A 24690-nucleotide genomic window follows, 5' to 3' on the forward strand; every position below is an offset into this window, starting at 1 on the left:
TCATCATGTTGTGAATAATAAAAAATAGGTAGGATTAACTAAAAAGAATAATGTTCCCAAATGTTTTTGAAGCAGGTCTACACTCTATATTCAGTTTTCAATGGTAAGCGGTGGGAAACAGCGCCACAACCATCGCCAGTGGCCAAACGTCGTATTACATTTATTCTAATAAGAGTCACAGTGCAGGACAAATGGAAGAATTTAAGCGGGTTAGAACTGAACGCTGTCCGGCTCCCAGAAGGACTGTGATTTGGGCTCCAATGCTGTATGCTGGCAATAAGATGGCATTTTTCATAACACTCAATGCTTTTGGCTACACTTGTCTTTACTATACCTGGAATAAATGCTGTTTTTCCATATTGGCAATTTTGTGCCTTAGTCCTAGAGGCATATAATTTCTTGCCCTCGGGGTGACACAAAGCAGCAAATATATAGATGAAAGCAAGTAAGGAATTTCGCTGTTTTACATCATATTATTTTTATATAAATTGCATTGTGTTGTTTTAGAGACATCATTAATACAGGGAGTGCAGAATTATTAGGCAAATGAGTATTTTGTCCACATCATCCTCTTCATGCATGTTGTCTTACTCCAAGCTGTATAGGCTCGAAAGCCTACTACCAATTAAGCATATTAGGTGATGTGCATCTCTGTAATGAGAAGGGGTGTGGTCTAATGACATCAACACCCTATATCAGGTGTGCATAATTATTAGGCAACTTCCTTTCCTTTGGCAAAATGGGTCAAAAGAAGGACTTGACAGGCTCAGAAAAGTCAAAAATAGTGAGATATCTTGCAGAGGGATGCAGCACTCTTAAAATTGCAAAGCTTCTGAAGCGTAATCTTCGAACAATCAAGCGTTTCATTCAAAATAGTCAACAGGGTCGCTAGAAGTGTGTGGAAAAACAAAGGCGCAAAATAACTGGCCATGAACTGAGAAAAGTCAAGCGTGCAGCTGCCAAGATGCCATTTGCCACCAGTTTGGCCATATTTCAGAGCTGCAACATCACTGGAGTGCCCAAAAGCACAAGGTGTGCAATACTCGGAGACATGGCCAAGGTAAGAAAGGCTGAAAGATGACCACCACTGAACAAGACACACAAGCTGAAACGTCAAGACTGGGCCAAGAAATATCTCAAGACTGATTTTTCTAAGGTTTTATGGACTGATGAAATGAGAGTGAGTCTTGATGGGCCAGATGGATGGGCTCATGGCTGGATTGGTAAAGGGCAGAGAGCTCCAGTCCGACTCAGACGCCAGCAAGGTGGAGGTGGAGTACTGGTTTGGGCTGGTATCATCAAAGATGAGCTTGTGGGGCCTTTTCGGGTTGAGGATGGAGTCAAGCTCAACTCCCAGTCCTACTGCCAGTTTCTGGAAGACACCTTCTTCAAGCAGTGGTACAGGAAGAAGTCTGCATCCTTCAAGAAAAACATGATTTTCATGCAGGACAATGCTCCATCACACGCGTCCAAGTACTCCACATCGTGGCTGGCAAGAAAGGGTATAAAAGAAGAAAAACTAATGACATGGCCTCCTTGTTCACCTGATCTGAACCCCATTGAGAACCTGTGGTCCATCATCAAATGTGAGATTTACAAGGAGGGAAAACAGTACACCTCTCTGAACAGTGTCTGGGAGGCTGTGGTTGCTGCTGCACGCAATGTTGATGGTGAACAGATCAAAACACTGACAGAATTCATGGATGGCAGGCTTTTGAGTGTTCTTGCAAAGAAAGGTGGCTATATTGGTCACTGATTTGTTTTTGTTTTGTTTTTGAATGTCAGAAATGTATATTTGTGAATGTGGAGATGTTATATTGGTTTCACTGGTAAAAATAAATAATTGAAATGGGTATATATTTGTTTTTTGTTAAGTTGCCTAATAATCATGCACAGTAATAGTCACCTGCACACACAGATATCCCCCTAAAATAACTAAAAATAAAAACAAACTAAAAACTACTTCCAAAAACATTCAGCTTTGATATTAATGAGTTTTTGGGGTTCATTGAGAACATGGTTGTTGTTCAATAATAAAATTATTCCTCAAAAATACAACTTGCCTAATAATTCTGCACTCCCTGTACGCTTGACTCAGTGGGCGCCTCTGCAGCTCCGTTGTCATGTGACAGATTTAGGGAATCACCATTAGCCACTTTTTGGGAAGAAGTTAATACACGGTGGGATTGAGTTTCTATGCTGATTCGATCTATTTAACTTGTAATTGACTGCTGCTGCTAACTGAGCTGAATATCTGCAACAAAAAAAAGCCCAGCGCTGAATAAACTCAGCTCAGCTCTTATCCGGGAAATCAAACCCTCAGCGCCAGGGCCTCTGCAGCGTCTCGGGTGTAATTGATGAAAATATTTGAAAAGGGTTCTCCCGTCCTGTTTTCAGATTATTTTTCTATGCATTATGTATAATTTTTAAGCCTCTGCCCGGCTTTCAGCCCCTCGCCCTCACTACATAACGCTCTCCCCTCTTTTTGTACGGTGGGGTGGCTGGTGCAAAAAGAGCAGCAGCGGTGGCGCTGGGGACCATGGTGGCTGTGCAGGGCCCTGGGGACCAGGGGAGAGTGCACTTCACCGGAGCTCACTGCTGCTCGGTGGACCTTGCGCCGCGGCTCCACAAAGAGCCGGCCTAAAAACGGCGAAAGACCACGAGGAATAATGTGCGAGGCATTAGCCCTCCCGCCGCACATTTATACTCTCCCTAAAGGCGAGTGTTTTGCCTGGTCCGACTAACAGAGTATATTATTCTCAACGTTGAATGGTGTTAGTAGCCTAGTGGGTAACACACTCGCCTATGAACCAGAAGACCCGGGTTCAAACCCCACTTACTACCATCGTGTCCCTGAGCAAGACACTTAACCCTGAGTGTCTCCAGGGGGGGACTGTCCCTGTAACTACTGATTGTAAGTCGCTCTGGATAAGGGCGTCTGGTAAAAGCTGTAAATGCAAATGTAAAAAAGACAAATTAAGCCTCCTTACGACAAAAAAAAACTAATATATGGGACTAGAAATGTAATCAGGATACCCACCTAGTTTCTCATTGGCTGCATGTCAGAATCGGATGCTGCAGGGCTCAGTCGGCACCAGCAGGGTTCCACAGTTGCAAAGTGGGTGCAAATACGCCCCCCGACGTCCCCGTCCCCTTCCTGCGGCTGTCTGGGGGCCCCGCAGACCCACACATTTTCACAGTTAATTTATATTCATAGGCCGATAACAAGGGAATTGGCCAAGAGACGCGGAGCAATTAACTGTGGCCTGCATAAATAGCCGACTGACCACCGAGGTATACGAACAAATATCGCAGAAAATGACGTGTCTTTAAATGCATATGGCCTTTTCCCCCTCATACCAGACTGCAAGTTCTTGTTCTTTGCCAGAAGCACCTGTGGAGTGACATGAATGTCATCAAAGCCCAAAACCACTCAAGTGCACCACTTGAATTCGACTAAAATGTAGCATGCTGCCTGACCAAAAAAAAAAACAGTCTGGATAAGGTTTTACGGCAGCTTACCTTTCGCTTGTTGCATCTGGAGAAGCCTTTTTGTTCTTTTGATCTTTTGGAAAATTAAGTGAAATGTGATATTGTTAGGTCTATCAGAAGCATGACAGCTTTTCTTCGTAAAAAAAAAACCAAGTGTAACATCGCGGTAACCATACGTTACAAGAGCTGCAGGAAATCCATCACTGTAAATGTGATACAGCTGGGACCCAAAAAACAGTGTCACCTGTGGTCGCCCCCATCCCGTGTTGCCGTCCTATTTCTGTCCCCCTTCTGGACCGCTGCGATGGCAGCTCACAAATTACGCTGCTCCGGCTGAGGTAATGACAGGTTGCAAGTGGAACATTTCAAGATTCGATGACTGGTGGCCGAGCGCGGCTCCTTTTTTCACCTCCGCTTGAAAGGCCGGCTTGGGTGCGTCGGCGTGCTTTCGTTGCAGATGACCAAATCATCTGTCATATTTTTGTTAATGTACATGCATTCTTCTGCCAGATGAACGCACCACTGTACTTGGGGGAATGTGCGGTGTTGCACTGACACTGACTGTGTGGGCAATCGGGGTTAAACCTTGAATTCTCTCTCACTCTCTCACTCACTTTCCGTAGGCACCGAAGTCCGGAGCCCATCCTTGGACACACACTCATACACACACACCTACAGACATGCCAATGGATGGAGACCCCGCGCCAACCTAGGGCCTGGGGCAAACCCGCATTTACCCGCATTTTCAATCAGCCAAAATACACCCATGTTACACCTCTTCTTACCTCCCTCCACCGGCTCCTGGTAGCTGCTCGCATTGAGTTCAAATCCTTGATGCTGCCTACAGGGCTGTAAATGGAACTGCGCCCTCCTACATCAACACACTACTACCTAGCTACACTCCTGCACGCTCTCTCAGATCAGCAAACGAAAGGAGACTAAAAATTCCTTCTTCACGGGGTCTCCGATTCCAATCATGTCTGTTCTCCGTTGTTGTCCCCGGCTGGTGGAACAACCTGCCCTCCTCCACACGACTAGCCGAGACTATCACCACTTTTAAGAAGAAGGTGAAAACCCTCTTATTCCAAAAATATTACAGACAAATCTAACACTTACACACGCACATGCGTACACATTGCACAAACAAATACAAAATGTATAAATACATTATAATTTTTCTTCGTCTAGCACCTAACAATCTCTGAGCATGCTCTTCACTGACAAGTTTAAGCCTTATCAGGGCTCTTAGTTTGTAAACTCAATATTCTTTAGAAATTGAACGAGAATTGCTGGTGTCTTCCTCTTGTAAGTCGCTTTGGATAAAAGCGTCTGCTAAATAAAGTAAAGTAAAGTAAACCCACTGGTTCAAAAGCAGGGACTTTTTTTCACAATTTTGACCAAAACACACTTCTATATCGTCAGCAAAAAGTCCAACTTTATTATCTGTACAGGTAACAAGTGCTGCTTTGCCAGATTTGACCAGCAAATTCATGGTCTGTCTATTTACGGTTTCCTCAGTTCGTGGCTGAGGAAACATGAAGAGCCCACATTTCTCTTATCGTCCAGGAAGGCCGCAAGCAATTCAGCCGCTGTGGTTGGTAGTTACATTAATACTTACATTACGATTAGAACATTTATCAGGCGCCCTTATCCAGAGCGACTAGCAGTCAGTAGTTACAGGGACAGTCCCCCCCTGGAGACACTCCGGGTTAAGTGTCTTGCTCAGGGACACGATGGTAGTAAGTGGGGTTTGAACCTGGATCTTCTGGTTCATAGGCGAGTGTGTTACCCGCTAGGCTACTACCACCCTTACCCGCCGCAAAAATTGATTTCACTCTGCCTGAGGTGGGACAGGCGTTGAATCTCTCGTGGGATCCTCGAACGTTACAATATTAAATGTCTCTCCGTGTCGCCGCCTTTCCCGCGCTTCCGTTATTTTACCGATGGCAGTGGAAAAAGTAACTTAGCAGGGGCCCGCCACGCAACACACATTACAAGTTGTGTTCCTCGTTCACACCAGGCGCGAGATCCTCTTCGCTCCTGACATCACTTCTGACATCTACCCTCGGCTACCAACGCTCTAACGCTGCCTTTTTTTTGGTTTGCTTAGAAAATAATACAGCAAATGGGGGGTCTGATCGATTCGTGGGGACGTGCAGGGCAGACACGAGCCGGGATGGTATACGAGCCGGCGAGAATTTCAATAGATACAATAATGCAGCGAACAAAGCGCCTGTAGGGGTCGAACAAGCCGGCCCGAGCCGACCTGCAGGGAGCTCTTCTTCCAACTTGTTCCAATACAGCACACACAAATGTGCGTGTGAAAATGAGAACAGTTCTCTAAACACAGTAGCCATTTTGTTCAACATATGACCACATTTTTGAAAATATGGGTTAGTCCAGGTCCAGTTTTAAAATAATTAACATGTGTACCAGATTTGGTGTCACTTTTCTATTAAAATGAACTGACGTTAACTATTTTATAGATTTTTTTTGCTCTTCTGTATACGTGTTAACTTATCACATAATAAAATAAAAATATTTGACAGAAATTGTAGTACTGTCTTGTTTGAATGCAATTAAAATCTATCATTCTGTTTAGTGTGTTAATTGTTGATTACTATGAACAATTGATGGACATTATTGATATTGTCATGTTGTTGTTTGTCCAAAGTTTTGGGTTCAGTAATGAAAAAGGAAAAAAAATTATATAATTTTATTTACAACATACATATACAAATGCTGAATGTAACGCAGCCTTCTCACTGAAAATATGTTGTGTGTGTATGATACGTGTGTGTTACGCCAGGGATCTTTTCCGCTCGCCTACCTTCCCTGTAATTTAATTAGTTCAGGAAGTGGGCGGGGCTTCACGGCACCGCCGCCCCACCCACATTCGCCCGCCGACCAATAAGACGGCGCTGCGTTCGCCCCGGGCCCCGCCCACCGCTGCGTATCCAGCCGCCGGCCGCGCTTCGGTCTCGCCGCGACATTCCCGACAGCAGGACGGGAGCGGACGGTTCCGCGGCTCGCTGGCGCGCTTGTTCGGACGACGCGGGAACGCCGGGATCTACGCGTCCGGCCCCGGGTCTCCGAGAGTCCGCCCGTACCGACGCGGTGCCCCGCACGACGTCCCGGCGACATCGCGGCGACAGCGAGCGGCGGTGGCGCAGTGCTGAAGTTGGAGCGGGTGGAATAAAGAACACCGGACCTGGTGCTTTTGGGTTTTTTATTCCTCTTTTTTTTTTTTTTTTTTGGTTTTTATCCTCCGTTTTCACCTAAAAAAAAAATCCTGGACTTGTCACCTCGAGCGGGTGCCACCGTGTCACTTCTGGACATTCTGCTTTTATCCCAACACGTGGCGTTTAAACAAACGACCTTTTATTCTTCATATGAATAGATAGATAGATAGATCGATAGATATTTTTGGATAGATATATTTGCTGCTGGTCTGTCTGTGGGAGAGAACCCGGGCGCGTCACCGCCGGCGCGCTTGTTGCGTCTCCGGCGACCGACGCGTCTCCAGCGCTCCTGGACCGTTTTTGACCGGGCGATGTGAAGCGTCCGCGCCGCGGCCAGCGCACACCGATACGGGACCGGGAGAGACGCGATGCCGCAGGTGGGGATGCCGGCGCTGCTCGGCCTGCTGCTCTGGATGTGCGTCCGCGGACAGGAACCGGCCTCCAAGGCGACGGCCGACCGCTACGCCGTGTTCTGGAACCGGACCAACCCCAGGTCAGTCCCGTCCCGTCCAGTCCCGTCCCGCAAACTTTCTGGAGGAAAAAGCCAGAAGAACCAGAAATCAGAATTCGTTATCGTTGGAATATTCGGCGATTTGCTTCTGATAATAATAATTAAAAATGGGCACGTTCCCCTTTTCATAACGCGGCAGAAAACTTAAAAAAAAAAAAAACGTATTAATGAACCATTCTCGGTGCGTCGATAAAAGCAGATCTGGTCACGTCATCAAAATAAAAGTTTTTTTTTTTTTATTACTATGAAATAAATTAGCAGATATGACCTTGAACTTTAATATATATATATATACATACATATATATATATATGTATGTGTGTATGTATATATATATATATATATATATATATATATATATATATATATATATATATAAATATGTATATATATATAAATATGTATATATATATAGAGATAGATTTACACAAACGACTAGTGTTGCTGGTTTGTTGTATAATTAAATTAGCAGCAAGCAGTTAATAATATAATAAACGTGACTTGAATGGCATTTAAATTTCTTTTTTAATAAAAAAAAAACAGTTTGTGCCATTAGATTCGTTACCCTGTTAAATCATCATTAGAGGCTGATTTTGTCTGATTTAAAACTGTGGAGCGGTCCGGCGCCCGACTCGGCAGAAAGATTTCGATTTGGGAGTGGACGGTGTTTTTTTTTTTTCTCCCCAGCACTGCACAAAGTGGAGATTAATGCCATTTCTTGCGCTTAAAGACGCTATTTGCCTCGTTTCTGGGAAAGAAAAATCCATTCCACGTGTCGTGTGATCGCGTCGTCCCTGAATAAAGGACGTGAGCAGCAGAAGTCCCAGAAGCTTCTGGTGAACGTGACATTGGACGAGCGTCGGATGTAAGAAAGCCACTCTTTCCACGGGCTGCACCGTGGGCTGCGCTCGTCTTATTGGTCTAAGGCCTACAGGGCAGCACTAGGAAGTTAAAAATAAAACAGGCAGGCGGCGGAACGAATGACTTAAGTGGACAAATACGAGTTTGAAGTGGACAAATATGGCAATTTTTGGCCGGTGGGCATTGGTGGGGTATTTTTCTGTCCCGTAGCAGAAGCGGCTTCTTAATTAGAACCCTGGTTCTGTCCCGACACCCTGGTTCTGTCCCGACGTGGGGCGGGGGAAGCACACGGAGCTTCCAGATTAAACCGCGGTGGGCTTTTTAATTCTATTCGCTTGTCCACCGTCACCAGAAAGTCTATTTTTCGCAAGAGGCGCGTGTTTTTTTTGGGGGGATTTTTTTTTTTTTTAGAATATTTACATTTTTGGTGTCCCACTGACATTTTAAGCATGAATCTTGTAAGAAAAGGGGGAAGCGGAACGACTCTCGTGTCTTTAATGCACCCAGAGCACCCAGAAGCAAGGCCTCCGCGTCCGGAAGGGTTTTTGCAGGCCTTGCCGAGAGTCCGTGAGTAGTAAAACGAGGTACATGAAGATGATTTTTCGTGACCTGTGGAAGCCGTGCAGTGTGTGAACCGGTCGGCGGAGGGAGAGAGGAAGCGCAACCTGCCGGTTGGCACTTCGCCGCGTTGGGCAGACGCTCTTTGTGTCTGCTTTCTGTCTCGCCACCGGGCTCCGGTGGAAAAATGGCTTCCCTCGGCCCTCCGTCACGTCTCTCCCTCCCCGTCTGCGTGGGGATCGATCCTCTCTCGCCCTCTCTCTCTCACCGTCACTGTCTCCTTTTCTTTTTTTTATGTAAGAACCACAGAACCGAAGTCGGTTTGGTGAGTTTGGGCCGATCGGCCTTGTCGGAGTTAAAGGGAAGTAAAAGCGCCACACTTGCGGCTTTAATGAACGAAACGCACGACTGTTGGAGGGCCGCGTGCTCAGACCGCGGCTCGGTCTTTAGGCCGGTTTCAGGCGGGACCCCCAGACCGAACACAGAGCCCAGAGAGGTCAAGGGTCACCAGGTGTGGACAGTTGCGTTCTGCCTCCCCTGGGGGGGATCTGGAAGAGGAAGAGTGCGGTTCAAGGCCGCCGTTTCTCCTCCCCGATAATTCCATGTTAATTAGAACGGGCCGTCTTTCGTCTCCCGATCTTCGGTTGTGGGATTGTGTGCGTCGTGGTCACTTGTTTGGAACTAATAGCGGCCCGGCTCCGCGGCCGCTGTACCCCTCCGGTTCGGTCGGGGGCGATGTTCGACACCCACACGTGAGCGTTTCCTGCAACCCCAAACTGTCAATCACGTCCAGGCGCTTCTTTTCGACGGATTCCAGCACATTTGAAGCCGCAGCAACGTTTAGTACGCCTCAGATGTAGCCCGAGGTTCAACGGATCTGACTCCTTTTGTTGTTTATCGGTTTATATATTTCTATGCTTGTTTACGGCGTGTTCTTCATTTGGAGAAATATTCATAAGTATGCGGCACGCGGCGAATGACTTGACGTGAGCATCAGCATTGCTGCAAAGTTCTGACCTCCTTAAGAACACTCGCTTCGGCACAAACTTTCCGCAGATAAATCTGCCTGGGTTCTAGCAGCTGACACGTTCCATATTTATTTGTGCAGAGCGCGAGTGGAAAAATATGAAGACGGAAAAAAAAAATAACGTGATGAGGCGTTGCTCGACGTGGATTAAAGACAAATGACGTTTATGACGCAGCTGCACCTATTTGCATGTGAATACAGTAGTCATACTTCAGAAAGGGTTTTGTGCAAACGTCAGTGGTTTTATTGTGTCCTAACTAGAATTTTTTCGTAAATATTTGCATTGAAACTCAAGCTTAATATGTTTAATTTGTAGAATAAATGACTGTCCCATTTTTTTAATTTTGGTGGATGATTAAATGATAAAAAATTATATTCACACACTTTTACTATTGTTATTGTTGATTGTGAATAGTAAAATTATAATTGTTAAATATCGGGATTTTTTTCGTGTCTCTCCGTGTCTCTCGACCAGACAAACAAACAAGTGTCCAGTTGTTTCGGGGACGCGCTGTGGAGTCCTGGCACGGCAGGAGAAACACGCTGTAAATATTGACCAGGGGGCTCGCACCCTCTGTCCGACCCGCCGCCTCGGGCTACCGCTCGGGTCGGGCTGAAAGGCCGCCATTGTTCGGCCCTTCGTCCCGGTGCGGCTCTCCAAGGCCGCCCTTGAAAGTATGCATGTGTTTAGGGACGAGGGAGAGCGGGCGAGCAAGGGAAGGGGAGGGAGGCGGGGGACGAGTGGCGAGGGCTTATCCAGGGAGAGGGAGAGAGAGACTCCCCTGGAAGAGTGTCTGGAGTGGCCGGTGTCTTCCAGTGTCCCCCTCTCCCGGGCTCGTCTCACTTCCCCACTTCCCGCGATTTCACCATGCAGCCGTCTTCCGGCGGGATTTCGCGACACGGTGGGCCGCGGCGACGCGGCGACTTAATTTGGCTATCCCTCATCAAGGAGACGTCCCTGACAGTGTAATATGTCCAGGTCCCCACCGGAGCGTGCCGCGCCTGGCTGGAAGGACAGACACTTTTTGTTTCCTTTGAGAATATTTTAATTGGATTCGCTGGTTCGGTGTCTCGCAGACAACATTTAATTATATTTCGTTCGAGTGGCACGGCGCGTTAGCACGGGGCAAATGCAGAACCGAGGTCTTTGGCTGCTTTGTTGTTCGGTCCCCCCGTTTTGAACCTCGGCAAGAAAAATAATGGAATTGGAAAACGTGTTAAATGGGAAGTACCATCAGCAGTCCAGGAGTAGAGCCTGAAAACGTTTTATTTTCAAAATTCAAAGCCTAAGTGCTTCCATAGTTAAAATTCAGCCAACCCTTATTTATCGTGATTGAGATTGCGTCCGGATCCGACGTGGATGTGTAGTGTGAGGAATTCCACGTGGCTGGGGGAGTGAGTATTGTTTTCCCCTGTTTTCCCAGTAGAAGCTCTTTCCTTTCTGGCCACGAATATGCCGGTGCATCCAAACAAACCTTTAGCAGGTCTGCTCTTAACCCACTGCACCGCAGACTGACTGAATTTACTCGTGACATCAACTTCTGCATTTACCTTCTCTTCATGTTCCATGGGGCCACGCCCACACCTGAAAAACGTGGGCGAAATTTGAGATGCTCTTCACCAGCTTGTTCTACTGCCAAAAGGAAATCAAAACCAAATGACTTAACCCTGAACAAGCAGATGCAGCTCCAGAAAAGCGCTTGCGACAGTGCTTGTTACTCTGTAAACCAAACCAAATGTGCTTAAAAAAGTAAATCATCACACACTTTCATTTTAGCAATGCATCAAATACAGGCCTGCAGGGAGGTGTCGAAATTAATCGTAGAATCGATCCATGTGATGCAGACATGGACGATTCAGCATCGATGCAGAGCAGAACATAATCGACATTAAATCGTGGTGACGTTTCTGCGTGATTTTCTGGCGGCAGCATGTGAATGTGCTGCTGGGGCTCCCATCACGCTCTCTACTTATTATGCTTACACCACAATAAGTGCTCGTACATGAGACGGGGACACGTACCAAACGTTACAGATTTTATGTGATGCAAAATGGAGTAATAAAGGGACCGCAGGAGGTTGGACCGGTCTGCTCGGTTCCTCTGCTTGGTGGAGAGCTGATCTGCTAACTCCGCTCGCATTTAAAAGAGTTCTACTAGTATATCTGACTGTAACAAGGTGAGTGCGGACTGAACAGTGACAGTTTTTCTGCCCATTGCAGCAAATCAAATCGTCCACACAGACGTACAGATCATGTGACAATGTAGACAATTTATGGGACGCATTGCATTATCAAGGCATTGATAATCGTAAATCAAATGGAATCGTGAGTTCAGTGAAGGTTCACACCTCTAGTTGTCAGCCCTTGAAATAGGGGTTCAAATGGGTCAGAGAATGGTTATTTGGGTATATCCTGACAACACCTTTATACCAAGGATTCTTGGTAAAGTGTGGAAACTCATTCCCTTTGCGGAGCCTGGCCTGGTTTTGGGTCTAATAGCAAGGAGCCGCTGAAGAGCTTGAAGAGCCACTGGCTCATTGTTTGGTGACATGAAACCTCTCCCTCTGAAACAGCCTCTTCCTCCACGGCCCACTTCTCCTCTCTCCATAGAAACGGTGCGCTTCTCGCCGGGCATTCATATTAATCACTTTTCAAAGCTTAATGAGATAACCAAGACTTAAGAGGCGCCCCAGAGCGTCCTGGGCCCTTGGGATGAACACAGGTCACGGATGTAGGTGCCCCGGGGGGAAAGGAGTTTGGTTGGTTTGTTTTCTCTTCGTGTAGAACATTAGACAGTGAAGGCAGAAGGTTTCTAATTAGGATTTCCGGGGCTGTTGTAAAGGATGCAGAGGTGTGGACAGCATGTGGTTGTTGGGTTGTTTTTCGGAAATCTGGTTGTTTGGCTGGACTTAGAAGAGCATTCCCCCCTCACTCCTCAGACCTTAATCCCTAGACTGCCCACCAGACCGGGCCATAAAACGATGCCATCTGGGCCTCTCCCCCTCCTTGGTAATCGGGGATTACTGGTCCTTTAAATTTTGCAGTAATAAGGCCTGGGCTTCAAGAAGCCCTGCTGTGGTGTCCCAGGGTGCTTGAGCGGTCGATTGGTCAACTGGCGTGGTGTTGGGTCTGGACCGACGGCGCTTAATACAGACAGTCTGAGCCGCGGTTGTGTTGAGGGGTCGAGGGTAATGCAGAGGTGGTTTGTCCAAGCACACCTCAGCTCATTACCTGGACTTGCTGTCACTTCTTGTCCTCAAAGGCTGCCTGATTTTAAGCCCGATTCTGAGGTCACCAACCCAAGTTGATCGCGCGATCGTTGTGTGTGAACCTGCCCAGCTGCATCAGTCCATTTCCTGACCAATATCTGTTTCTTTTTTCTTTAGTGATAACCGCGTGCTCCTGATTTTGTGAACTAACCTTGTTTTGGAAGCCTGACAGACCCGAGTCTCAAGACCAGATCACAAGAAAGTTGTGCAGAATGAACTTAGCAAAAGGCGAGACTGAGACCAGGCTTGATGCTCAGTTACTCAAGTACTGCCACGTGAGGAGGCGCAATTTGTGCAGTTTAATACATAGATGTCTTTGACATGCCACAACTTTTAATTCTTCACATTTTTCTAACTAAACTGAAATTAAACTAAGATTCCGCTGTCAAGGTTGCAGTCAGTGGCCACACAAAGAGGCGAAATCAGAACAGCGGTCATTTGATATTAACCATCCCAAACTTTTTATGATGAAATGCAAGGACATTCCAACAGACTCATCCAATCTTTGCTACGTTTGCTTGTGATTCTTTACAAAGAGCTCCGCCACATGGTGAGCCAGTGAGGGTGTGGCCTCAGTGGAACCACAGATTCAGAAGCTGGCAGCGTGCACTGGGCATGCTGGGAGTGTGGAGTGGTTAGAGTGGGAGAATGGAGTGGTTGAACTGGGCGAGATGGAGATTGGATTTAATTAAAATTTATTTCAGGCTACTCTTCCGACCCTCCTGTTCCACAAAGGATTTATAGGCTTAATTAGGCCAGCGTTAGGAATCGTGGTGGATGGTGGTCCTACGGCAGAGCTCCGAACGTAGGCGCCGAGGTGTCAGCCAACATAGGCCCTTCTCCTTAGGCTTCACGCGCTGTTGGTCGGCTCCCTTAGGAACCCGTTCATCCGGTGGAAGTGAGCCCACTCCACTTCTAATATATCTCAATGGTGCCCTGTGCCATTCCAATTACACCACTGCAGCATTCACATTCCACACGGGATTTGATGGAAAGCATGCCAAAGTGCACAGGACAATTGATGGTGGAGAGCAATTTGTGGTTGAATACAGAATTCTGTATGATTATGAATTCTGAATTGTTCTATTGTTTGTGGTTGTGCATAGGACAAACACATGCAATACTGGGGCTCCATTCGAAATGGATTACATTACTTTAAAAAAAACACAGAAATGTGCCGTTATCCCGTAGCGGATGGATTCGCGTGAGATCGTGTCGCTACGAGCGTGCTCTCTAAATCCGGACGAGGCATATAAAATATTAAAACGATGTTTGGGATCTCACAGTCAGGCAGTGCTAGCGCCGGCGGTCCTTCGCACGCAACTTGCGGAAACGAGGTCAGGTTGGCCATGTTGGAAGTTACGAAGGTGAGGGTGAAGGATTGCACTAGTCAGCCTCCAAATGTTCATACACAAAATGCAAAGATTTTGTTTAATCAATTAATATCTTAGGACGAGTTGTAAATGTTAATTACTTAATAATTTTGTTAGCGAGCAATTAAAAGGTTAATCTGTGATTAGGGTGACATTATTCCTAACACTGGCCTAATTAAGCCTATAAATCCTTCGGGGCAGTGGTGGCCTAGCAGTTAAGGAAGCGGCCCCGTAATCAGAATGTTGCCGGTTCAAATCCCGATCCGCCAAGGTGCCACTGAGCAAAGCACCGTCCCCACACACTGCTCCCCAGGCGCCTGTCATGGCCGCCCACTGCTCACTCAGGGTGATGGGTTAAATGCAGAGGACAAATTTCACTGTGTGCACCGTGTGCTGTGCTGCTGGTGAGTACCATCCGGCTCGCAGTGGCATTCCGCCTGCCGCCATGCTACGCTTGGACCCCAAGCTTATCGCGTCGACGTTGGCCCCCCCTGAATAATTCAAGGTCATAATCGGCCTGTATGTCACTTCGCCCTGTGTTATTCTAGTGCATAATTGATAGTGCTCAGAAGTGGAAAAGTTAGAATAGCAGAAGTAATGCGACGCGAAAGCCCGGCGAAGCGTGAGCGGGGGCCCACTGGAGGATCGCGTGTTTCAGCCAGACGGGCTCTCCGGTGAGGCCAGCGGGAGGCGGTGGGGGCCTGTGACGGCATTCCGGGTAACAGGTTCGGACACTGAGCGGGGCCAGAATGTCACCTCCCTGTAGATTAAAAGAAACCGAACAGTGCCCACCTGGCGCCCCACACCGGCTAAAGTCCGAGGGTTAGTGGGGATTAGGAATTCCAAAGGACGAGGGTCTTGGACACATATACCCTTATAAATCATGTTTTAAGCGTAGAAATTGATCATAAGATTTTCTTAGTACAGAATGTTAGCAAAGAATGACGTGTTTTAGCTTGTTTGAAACGATTTTGTGTTGACCGCAAATCTTTCCCACTGGTCTGTCCTCTTTGTGTGAAGGAGGTCCCTGGATCTCAGGTTGAGTAGTAAAAGAGGCCTGAGGTGCACGCATACACCATTTTGGACAGCTCTGACCCTCGAGGAGGACATGCTAACTGCCGTGATTTCTTTTGTCCTGCCAAACAATGGCGCCGGGGGTTCGGTTTCGGTGATGTGAGGGGTTTGGCGAAACCCTACACTGTGTTCACAATTGGATTTTGTGGGAAGTTTCAGGCCTCCTTCTCGTGAAACCAACGCAGGCAAAAATTACGCACTTTGTCGGAGATTAGCGCGTACACACAGGCCAGGAGTAACTCCGACTCACGCTGGGTTAATCTCATTGTAGATAAGGCCGAGTCATTTGAGACTAAACTGTCGAGACCAGTGGGTCGGCTTTCATCAACTCGGATTCCTGGTGTACCGCTACGCTTTACAGGGCTTTTGAGAAAAAGGCACATTACAAATATTTGTGGAGTAAGCAAGGTCTGGTTTTTACGGACGGGCCGGAGTTGCACCCTTTAGAATAAGCACAATTTCCGCATGTTATGAAACGCATAAAGAAGGCACTCAGCGCAATTCCTGGTTTTAACTATGCATTTGCAGTATGTTTGAGGCACCACAATGTAGTCGTAAAGACTTCTGATGGAAACATTAGCTCCGATACATCCAGGAAACACATAAAGGGGATTTACGAGTGCACTTAGAGCCGGAGCACCTTCAGGGAACGTTCTGGAAAGACGTATATCGCCATTTCGCTAAACCTTCTTTACTAATCACACTCGTAAAACTGCATGGTGTCCATGTAGGCACATCTTCTGGAGATTTGTAGGTATCTGATGGTATCTGCCCTATTAGAAATCGATGTGCTATGGAACTATTGTGTTAAACTTGAACTTCCTTTAAATTAGCCCCTGATATTGCCATGCATATCAATTTTAGATTGTTTAATGTGGTTTTAATTAGATTGCATTGCTTGGTTCTGGACGAATATGCCCTGAAACACTGAGAAAGTTGTTCAGTTCGCTGGCAAAAACGACAAGACCTTCTGATTTATGTATTTATTTTGGTGCGCGGCAACGCTCTAAATTACCATCAACGTTGCTGTAAAGTACCTGGCGTTGTTGTCACACGGGGTAAAACAGTAAGGTCTTTGTTTGCACGGCGCGAGTGCATGTAAGGTCCCCGCGTGGCCCGGGGGCCCGGCGGTTTATTTATTTACCCCCCCGTCGCCGCAGGCAGGTATGGATTACTTCCCGGTGTCTCGATGGCGGCCAAACTCGAGAGCGTCTCCACTTCATCACCGCGGCCGGCGGTGGTTTTTCACCGCTCCGTGCATCGGAGGTCGGGCCCCCGGACGTAATCTGATAATTGTCCTCCCTCAGAAATGAGCCCAAGCTGTCATGTCATTAAGCAGATATAATAGTTAATTATGCGACTAGTAATTACACTCTTTAACAGTCAGATGTAATAAGGCAGCGTTTTTTTCGTGTGTATAATCGCTATGGCAGTGATTTCTTTTGTGCTTTTTACCGGGAAATGGGGGCTCAAGGTGAAAAGAAATGTTGTTAAACTGTTGTTTTGTCCTGAATTATATGTTAGGATTTATGTTTATGCCTCCTTTTTGCATTATATATAAATTTCAAGCCAATTTACTGCACAGGATTTTTAAAAAATGAACAGGCCAACAAAACTTTTTTGAATAAAAAAATGTAATTTAAATGTATACAATTTATCAGACGACTTTTAATTAGTAGTTACAGGGACAGTCCCCCACTCAGGCTTAAGTGTCTTGCTCAGGGACACAATGTAAGTGGGATTTATTTGAGTTATTTTTTTAAACTTGTTGTTTTCTTCGTCTTTAGGTCGAGCTATATCATGAGACACTACAGGTAGTTCAGGGTACAGCTCTAGCTATTACTACTTTTAAACATTGTTCATAAAAAAAATCATTAATTTTAATTAAATAATTTTTACATGTCATGCAAAATATAGAAAACCAAATTCACACAACATGGATTGTCCAATAAAGCGTTTCCCTCCTTTTGTTAATCTCTCTTGTTGTCTCTTAAAGCAGGAATTTGCTTGTTTTACGGGCCAGTAATGGTTTTATAAGCGACTGCTTTGCTCCAGATTCTGGATGTGCAGCCTGTGAAACGTTTACGGAGGGCTTCTGTTGGGTTCTGGCCCGTAAGCGCGAGGTCAAGTCGCAGTGGAAAATTATCCTGCCGCGGATTTAAAGCCCGCCTGCCTCTTTCCACCGTCCCAGTGGATGAACATAGAGGATTTATGTTCAGGTGTGGGGGGATTTCGTGTTTTGGATTTTTTTGTCCCAACTCTATGTATTTTACTTTGTTGAGAAGTGGTCTTGAACCAGCGCCAAATGAGTTAACTGTCATTCAACCTGACATTTGGGGCAGTGGTGGCCTAGCGGTTAAGGAAGCCGCCCCGTAAGAGCAAAGCACCGTCCCCACACACTGCTCCCCGGGCGCCTGTCATGGCTGCCCACTGCTCACTCGGGGTGATGGGTTAAATGCAGAGGACAAATTTCACTGTGTGCACCCTGTGCTGTGCTGCTGTGTATCACAAGTGACAATCACTTCACTTTAAATTTAAATTAAATTTGGTTTCAGGACTTAGGTCTGCCCGGCTTCATCGGTGGGCGGGGCATGGCTGCAGTTCGCTTTTTTTTCAACCGGAGTTCCGCCTAGATGGTCGCTGGCACGCGATCCGTCACATCTGATCACCAGACCCCGCCCCCCCGACCGCAGTCCACTTCAGGCCACTCTCTGCGAGCTGGCAGCCAACTGGCGGGAAGGGGTGGGGCTTGTAGCCCAAGGAGGAAGGGGGGTGTGTCACGGCGGGTCGTTGTTGATTCTGCAGGCCGCCCCGTCTCTGTTGTTTCCCGTCTAATTAAATGCAGTTAATGATATCAGAGCTTCTGGCACCCTGCCAGGCTATTATTATGTATGTATTTTTTTATTTATTTACTGCCATCTCCCCGGTAGTCGCTTTAATTCAGTCTGGCGTCCTACAGGCTAAATTTGATGCCGCAGAGTCCGAAGTGAACTTTTTCCAGACGTCTCCTGTCTTCCAGTGTCCATGAAATGTTTATTACTCTGACGAAGGGGGTAGAGTTAACGAAGGGTGTTCTGTAGCGCTCGTTTTTTTACGCATGCGAGGTGAGTGGATGGGTGGGACAGCATGTACATTTTATTTATTGTTTGTTCATGGCTTTTATAAAGAAATCCATCATTCATACTGTATACGTTATTGTAAACTCTCTCTTTCTCTCTCTCTCTCTCTCTCTCTCTCTCTCTCTCCCTCCGCCTCCTTCTCCTTTCTTCTGCAAACCGGTCTGTTCTCCCTGTTCCTTTGGGCCGTATTTCCAGGTCACTTAAAAGCAAGAAAGGAAAAATCAAACATGTGACATGAAAGCGGTTTTTGTCCATGTGAAACGCTCCATGGACAGGTCACGTAACGGGTCCTGCTACAACGGCTCATGACAAATCCAATTTCGTGAGACACCTTTTGTACGTTCTTTGAAAATTAAAATTAAAATTTTAAAAAAATTATTTACTCCAGTGTTCATTAAAAATCACCTTTAAGTGAATATTTTCCTCCATGTTGTGCGAACCTTAAATGCGCGCTTTAAGATAAGTTCTGTTCTGAAGTGACCTCCGCTTCCTTCTCTGATTGATTTTTTTTTTTAACTCTTTCTTTCTTCTTTAATCTCGCCTTGCCATTACCTGCTTCTTCTGAGTGACCAGTCAATACCGCATCTGCATTGTGTTTAAAGCGCTGGTAACACAGGCTATCGGCAGCGAGGGGGATTATAACCACGAATCTGTTTCTGATACGAGTTATGGACTGTAAGAGGCCGTATGTTGCGTATGCGTTTTCCACATCGCTCAAATGGGGCGTATGAGAATAAAAAAACTGGATCTGGCTTAATTTGCGATCAGTTTGTCTTGTGCTCACTTATTAATTAAGAGGAATAGATGTTGTACAAACGGTGGCCAAACTCTTGCAGGGTCTTGCGACGCCGTACAGTTGTGGGACCAAAGAGCACAGTTATTCGTTAACTAGACGCAACCAAATTATGATGCAACGATAGACTCAACCTCGAATTTGATTCAATGCACGATTTTAAGTCTATAGCACAAAAACATTTTTTTTAAACAGAAAAAGCTGCAAATGTATTATGATGCTACTACTTTGTATGCTACTATGATGAAATGTTTATTAATGCAAGAATATCGGATGCATGCCTTGCATGTGTAGCTGTATTCCAACATGGCGGTGGACGTGGGGCTTGACGAGGTCACAACTCTCTGATGCGGCCCTGCAGAACGGCTTCCCTCGCTGCCACGCCCATGTTTTGCACGTTTCGTGCGTGACAGCATTTCGTGCACTGCATGCATTGCTTTCTCCGTGGTGCCGTGAGTCGGGTGTCCGCCGTGTCCCATTCCTTCCGCCTCCTGTTGTTTTTTACTGAAACAGCAATTAATTTTTATCTTGACAGGTTTTAATCGTCACGCATTTATAGCGATTTTCGGCCAATTCATGGCGCATCGCTGCACCAAACTATACACGGATCTGTGGCAGTCGAGAACAAAAACCCCGGAGTTCATCAGGCCAGGCGTGTCTCTGCGGCTCGCCGAGTCCAAACCAAACAGCCAGGAAGGACTCCTGCTGATACCGGCAGCTGGCTGGGCTTCAAAAACCAGGCCAACCGCTGGACCCCATGAAGGCGGAAAACAAAGCGGCCTTGTGGACGCGTCACCTTACCAAAACAACGAAACGTTTCATACCGAATTCTTATTTGTTTTTTTTATGATGCCCTCCTGCCACGCCCCTGGAGCTCGGAAAGGCCCGTCAGATTAGAGACCATCCGCTGGGTGGCATGCACCCAGCTCCGGAAGCACCTCTCTCTTCCCCCGCCCTCCCATCCCTTGCTCCAGATTTCAGAGCTGTCATTAAGGAAGTGCCCCTTGTCCTACTGTGAGTAATTATCTGTGAAAGAGGAGGACATAACAGCTCCTCCCAGTTGGGGAGAGGCTGGCGAGTCTGTCCTCACTCTACCTCCCCACAGCTCTTCAAATCTCCATCCATCCATCCATCCATCCATCCATCCATCCATCCATCCATCTACCTATCTATCTATCGCCTCACATCTCCCCCCTGCCCTCGCACAAGGTCAGCCGTCAGTCGGGTACCATTTCACCCCCCCCCCCCCCCCCCCCCCCAAAAAAAAAATCCCGTGTCCCCATTTTTTTTCCCAATGCATGTGTATTATATTCTATTAAAAGACGTTCCCTTTTTGCCCAGAGGCAACTACCCAATTACCCGGCTTATTTTAGGTCCCGTCTCATGCATCAGCCCAGCCGCTTCTTTTCACCTGCGAGCCCTGAGCCACCGCGACTTATTAATATCAGCAGTCAGCGTCGTGCCAGACCACTTTGCATATTTTATTGGACATCTGTGTCGCCCGCTCACGTTCGACAGCGTGTGTTTGGGATGTGGAAGTTGGCAGCGCGGCTGTCCCAGGGCTGCCAGACTCGGGTCCGATCGCATGTGACTCCGCCCAGGGCCGGCAGCTTATCCCGAATCGTTTTATTAGTTTACATACATATGCAGTTGATCACTAGGCCAGACCAGAGAGAGTTATTACCAAAGAACGGGAAACGAGCTTGGAGACGGGTTCTTCAGCGGAAACACATTGAATTAAAAATGTGAAGTGGTTGTCACTATGAAACAGTGACACAATATATATACATATGAAAGTGATTGTGAAACACTGCAACACAACGAAATTTGTCCTCTGTATTTAACCATCGCCCTTGGTGAGCAGTGGGCAGCCATGACAGGCGCCAGGGAGCAGTGTGTGGGGACGGTGGCACCTCAGTGGCACCTTGGCGGGTCGGGATTCGAACCTGCAACCTTCTGGCTACGGGGCTGTTTACTTAACCGCTAGGCCACCGCTGGCCCAGGTAAATGCTCTACAAATTAACCAGCTCATCTGAAAATGTGCAGAGCAGGCAAACATAAAATGGGCAATTTTCAATTCCACTATACGTGTTATAAAGTAACAATAGCTGAAAAGGTCATTTAATTTAGTCATTTAGTCATTTATAGTTATTTCATAATTGTAATTTAGCTTCTTTCATTACTGTGGCTTGTAACCAACACGTGAGACATCATTAAACCGGCACTGGCTGTATTTTGAGCTAACATGCAGTTATATAAAATATAAAGCAACAATGTTCTAGAACGTTCTAGATATTTGAATATGATGTTAGATTGGCAGATTGTGCTGATATTAGCACCATTTAGTTACGTTGAGTTACGGCCAAGCTCATTGGTTCACTGCTTTCTTTTGAATGTGCTTTGGAACTGTCCATTTTCTGCCACTGTCTTTGTGACGAGAGTTAATTAAACTCTATTACAAGTGACGATGTGCGTCCTTCTTTCAGATGTGTAATTAGTTTAAGTCACATTCAGCCCGGGTCTGAGTGTGCACATCTGTGCTTTATTAATAATTTATTGCTATAAAAACAGCCTCGAGTGCTCGAGTGAGTAATGTTAGGGGGTGGCAGCGTCTGCGCTGAAGGTCAGATGCGTGACGTCACACGACCTCTTCATTTGGTGACGTTCTCTCCTTCTTCTTTGTCACTGGATGGTTTCATTTCAGTACGCGGACCTCATCCAGCCTAAGTGGCCTTTTCTACTCCGTCTGTGATGCTCTATGAATCATAGTCAGGTCATTTCTCACCGTTCTCCGCCGGCCAATCGAACGCTTCCTCGCCCCCTTGTGCCACACTGCGCGACCAATGGCCGGGAATTTTCTGGCATTCCACTGAGCCACCGGGAAAAAAAAAAAACAGGAACGAAAGCAATTGACCAAACGCAGCCACAACTGAGGTTTGTGCAAAGCTGTCGTCTCCGATACGAGATTTGAGAAGTTTACGTGGCGGTGGTGGCTTAGCAGTTGAAAGACTTGTCACTCGAAAATCCAAGGTGCCACTGATGTCCCCTTGGCCGAGGTACAGTCCCCGCACACTGCTGCCCACTGCTCACCAAGGGTGATGGGTCACATGCAGAGGACACGCGTCACTTGGAGAATTGCAGGACTGGCCGCGCTGCTCCGTCCTGCCGCCCGTCTTTCATAAGATAGAGAAGATTTCGTTTTAATTTTGATTTATTTCCCATTTACACAACACACTCTCACACACACACACACACACACACATTCAGTAATGAAGATGCAGTTTTTATTTCAGTCCAAAGCATCTCTGTGTGATGACAGAACAGAATAAAACGCATTAAGGCTCCTGTTTAGCGCTCCCGAGAACAATTTCCAGATGCAATTGGCTTAAGTCGTTATTCTGACATTTTTGACGGGAGAAATATTGTGTGCTTAATGGAGATTATAAAGCAGCGGCAGCCCTGCTGATGAAACAATCGATGAACATTTATCTGCGTCTGACATTGTGAACTCTTCAGGCGTGCTCTGGCAAAAAAAAACGAAAAAAAAAACGATGATGCTTAAATGAGGATAAACCAGAGCTAATCTCGATAAACTCCCTTCTAGCTGGTCCACCACTATGCACCATCCGACCTCTACAACTCATACATAATGCAGCAGCACGAATGATCTTCAACCAAGTTCTCCCACGCCGACCCCTCTGCTACGTTCCCTCCACTGGCTCCCAGTAGCTGCACGCATCAGGTTCAAAATACTGATGCTAGCCTACAAAGCCAAACATGGAGTAGCACCATCCTACCTCACAGCCCTTATTACACCTCGCACTGCACCTCGTATACTCCGAGCCTCCAGTACTGCTCGCCTGGTCCCTCCATCTCTGAAGGTAAAAGGAAGACATTCATCTAGACTCTTCTCCGTCTTGGCCCCTCGGTGGTGGATTGAACTTCCAGCTCAGTCACTGAGCACCTTCACACGGCAGCTCAACACCTTCCTCTTTAGAGAATATTTAGATGAACTTGAAACCTTCTTCTTGTCTGACTTCTGTATAGAAACTAGAACAGAGTGAATAAAAAGATTGTATTCATAGTTGGGGGTCCTAGTGAACAAGAACTGATTCTTCATCCATGGTGACATGGAAGCACGTTGTAAGTCGCTCTGGATGAGGGGCGTCTGCCAAATGCCATAAATGTAAACGGCTTAATGTTAGTCATAATTATTATAATTATAAACTCTAAATAATCCCACTGTGGAGTCTTATTACAAACTTTAAATATCACTCAGAATATGTTTCAAAGAGAACATGCATCTGATTTGCCTCCGTAAAACAATGGCATGCAATCCTTTCAGGGGTCGTGTCCACCGTCACCGTCACCTTCACTGTCCTCCAACAGAAGAGACGTGAAAATATTCATTGTACCTTGACAATCATATACAGAGATGGAGCAGCGGTCACAAACAATTCATAAGTATGTTTTAAGCAAAATAATAAATGCAAATATGCTAAATGTGACGATGAATGTAAACTAATCACCTCGTGGGGACGTGGGATTACGGAGATGGTGGATGTGCTCTTAGCCTTATTTTCACGCCCCCGCCACAGACAGGACTGCCGTACATCTGGTGCGGCGCTGCGTAATTGTGCGAGGCGTGCTCGGCCGGAAAGAGAGCGGCAAGTTGAAACGACGAAGGCCGCGGCTCTAAAAACGGACGAAAGCGCGGAGCGTCTTTCCCGCCATTCTGTCTAATTGGCAGGAGCGGGGAGGCTGTACGCGAGACGGGCCGCATTTAATGCGAGCGGCGCCTTTCCCATTAACGTCTCGGCTTGGAGAATCACCCTCTATTTTCAAGCAAATTGGACTATTTCAACTCCGCAATTATGGAAATGGCGGGGCGGGCGGGGCGCGGACTTTGAAGGCCACGACCCCATTTACTTTCCCTCTGAAGCCGCCTAGGGCCTGCAAACAAACGGCGTGATTTGGTCATTTATTTTGTTTTAATCGCTACGATTGCCGCGTTGTTTTGTGTGCTCTTCGTCTCCGTCCATCGAGCCTTCTCTTCTCCCCTCGGTCCCCGCTTGTCAACTTTCGGACTGACGTATGTCCATCGTCTTGTCCTCCGGCGACCCGTGCAGCAATTAGTTATTAAGGCGGTGAATCCGGAAACCCGGAGGAAATTACCGAAAATCCCCCGCGTTTAGCAGTCCCGAAAGGGCGCCGAGACAGCGGACCGGAAATGCTGCGCTGCTGCGCCGTAAAGTTTTACAACCCGAGAGAGATGGAAAAAAAAATAAATAAAAAAAGAAATCACCTTAAAGCTTTCCATCATCCTCAGGCCCCACGAGATCCTGTTCTCATGTAGCGGCGAGGCCAAAAA

General features: G+C 46.7%; 1 protein-coding gene across 2 annotated transcripts in view; it reads left to right on the forward strand.

Annotated features, from left to right (window-relative positions):
- The first annotated feature begins 6470 nt into the window (after positions 1-6470).
- Positions 6471-24690, forward strand: part of efna5b (ephrin-A5b) — an 82402-nt gene continuing 64182 nt past the window's right edge. For both annotated transcript variants that reach the window (XM_028996805.1, XM_028996806.1), the window contains exon 1: positions 6471-7227. In XM_028996805.1, the coding sequence (XP_028852638.1) occupies positions 7103-7227 (125 nt within the window). In that variant the 5' untranslated portion in view covers positions 6471-7102. The remainder of the gene's footprint in view (positions 7228-24690) is intronic.

The sequence above is a fragment of the Denticeps clupeoides genome, chromosome 11, assembly GCF_900700375.1.
Source record: "Denticeps clupeoides chromosome 11, fDenClu1.1, whole genome shotgun sequence".
NCBI classification, from domain to species: domain Eukaryota; kingdom Metazoa; phylum Chordata; class Actinopteri; order Clupeiformes; family Denticipitidae; genus Denticeps; species Denticeps clupeoides.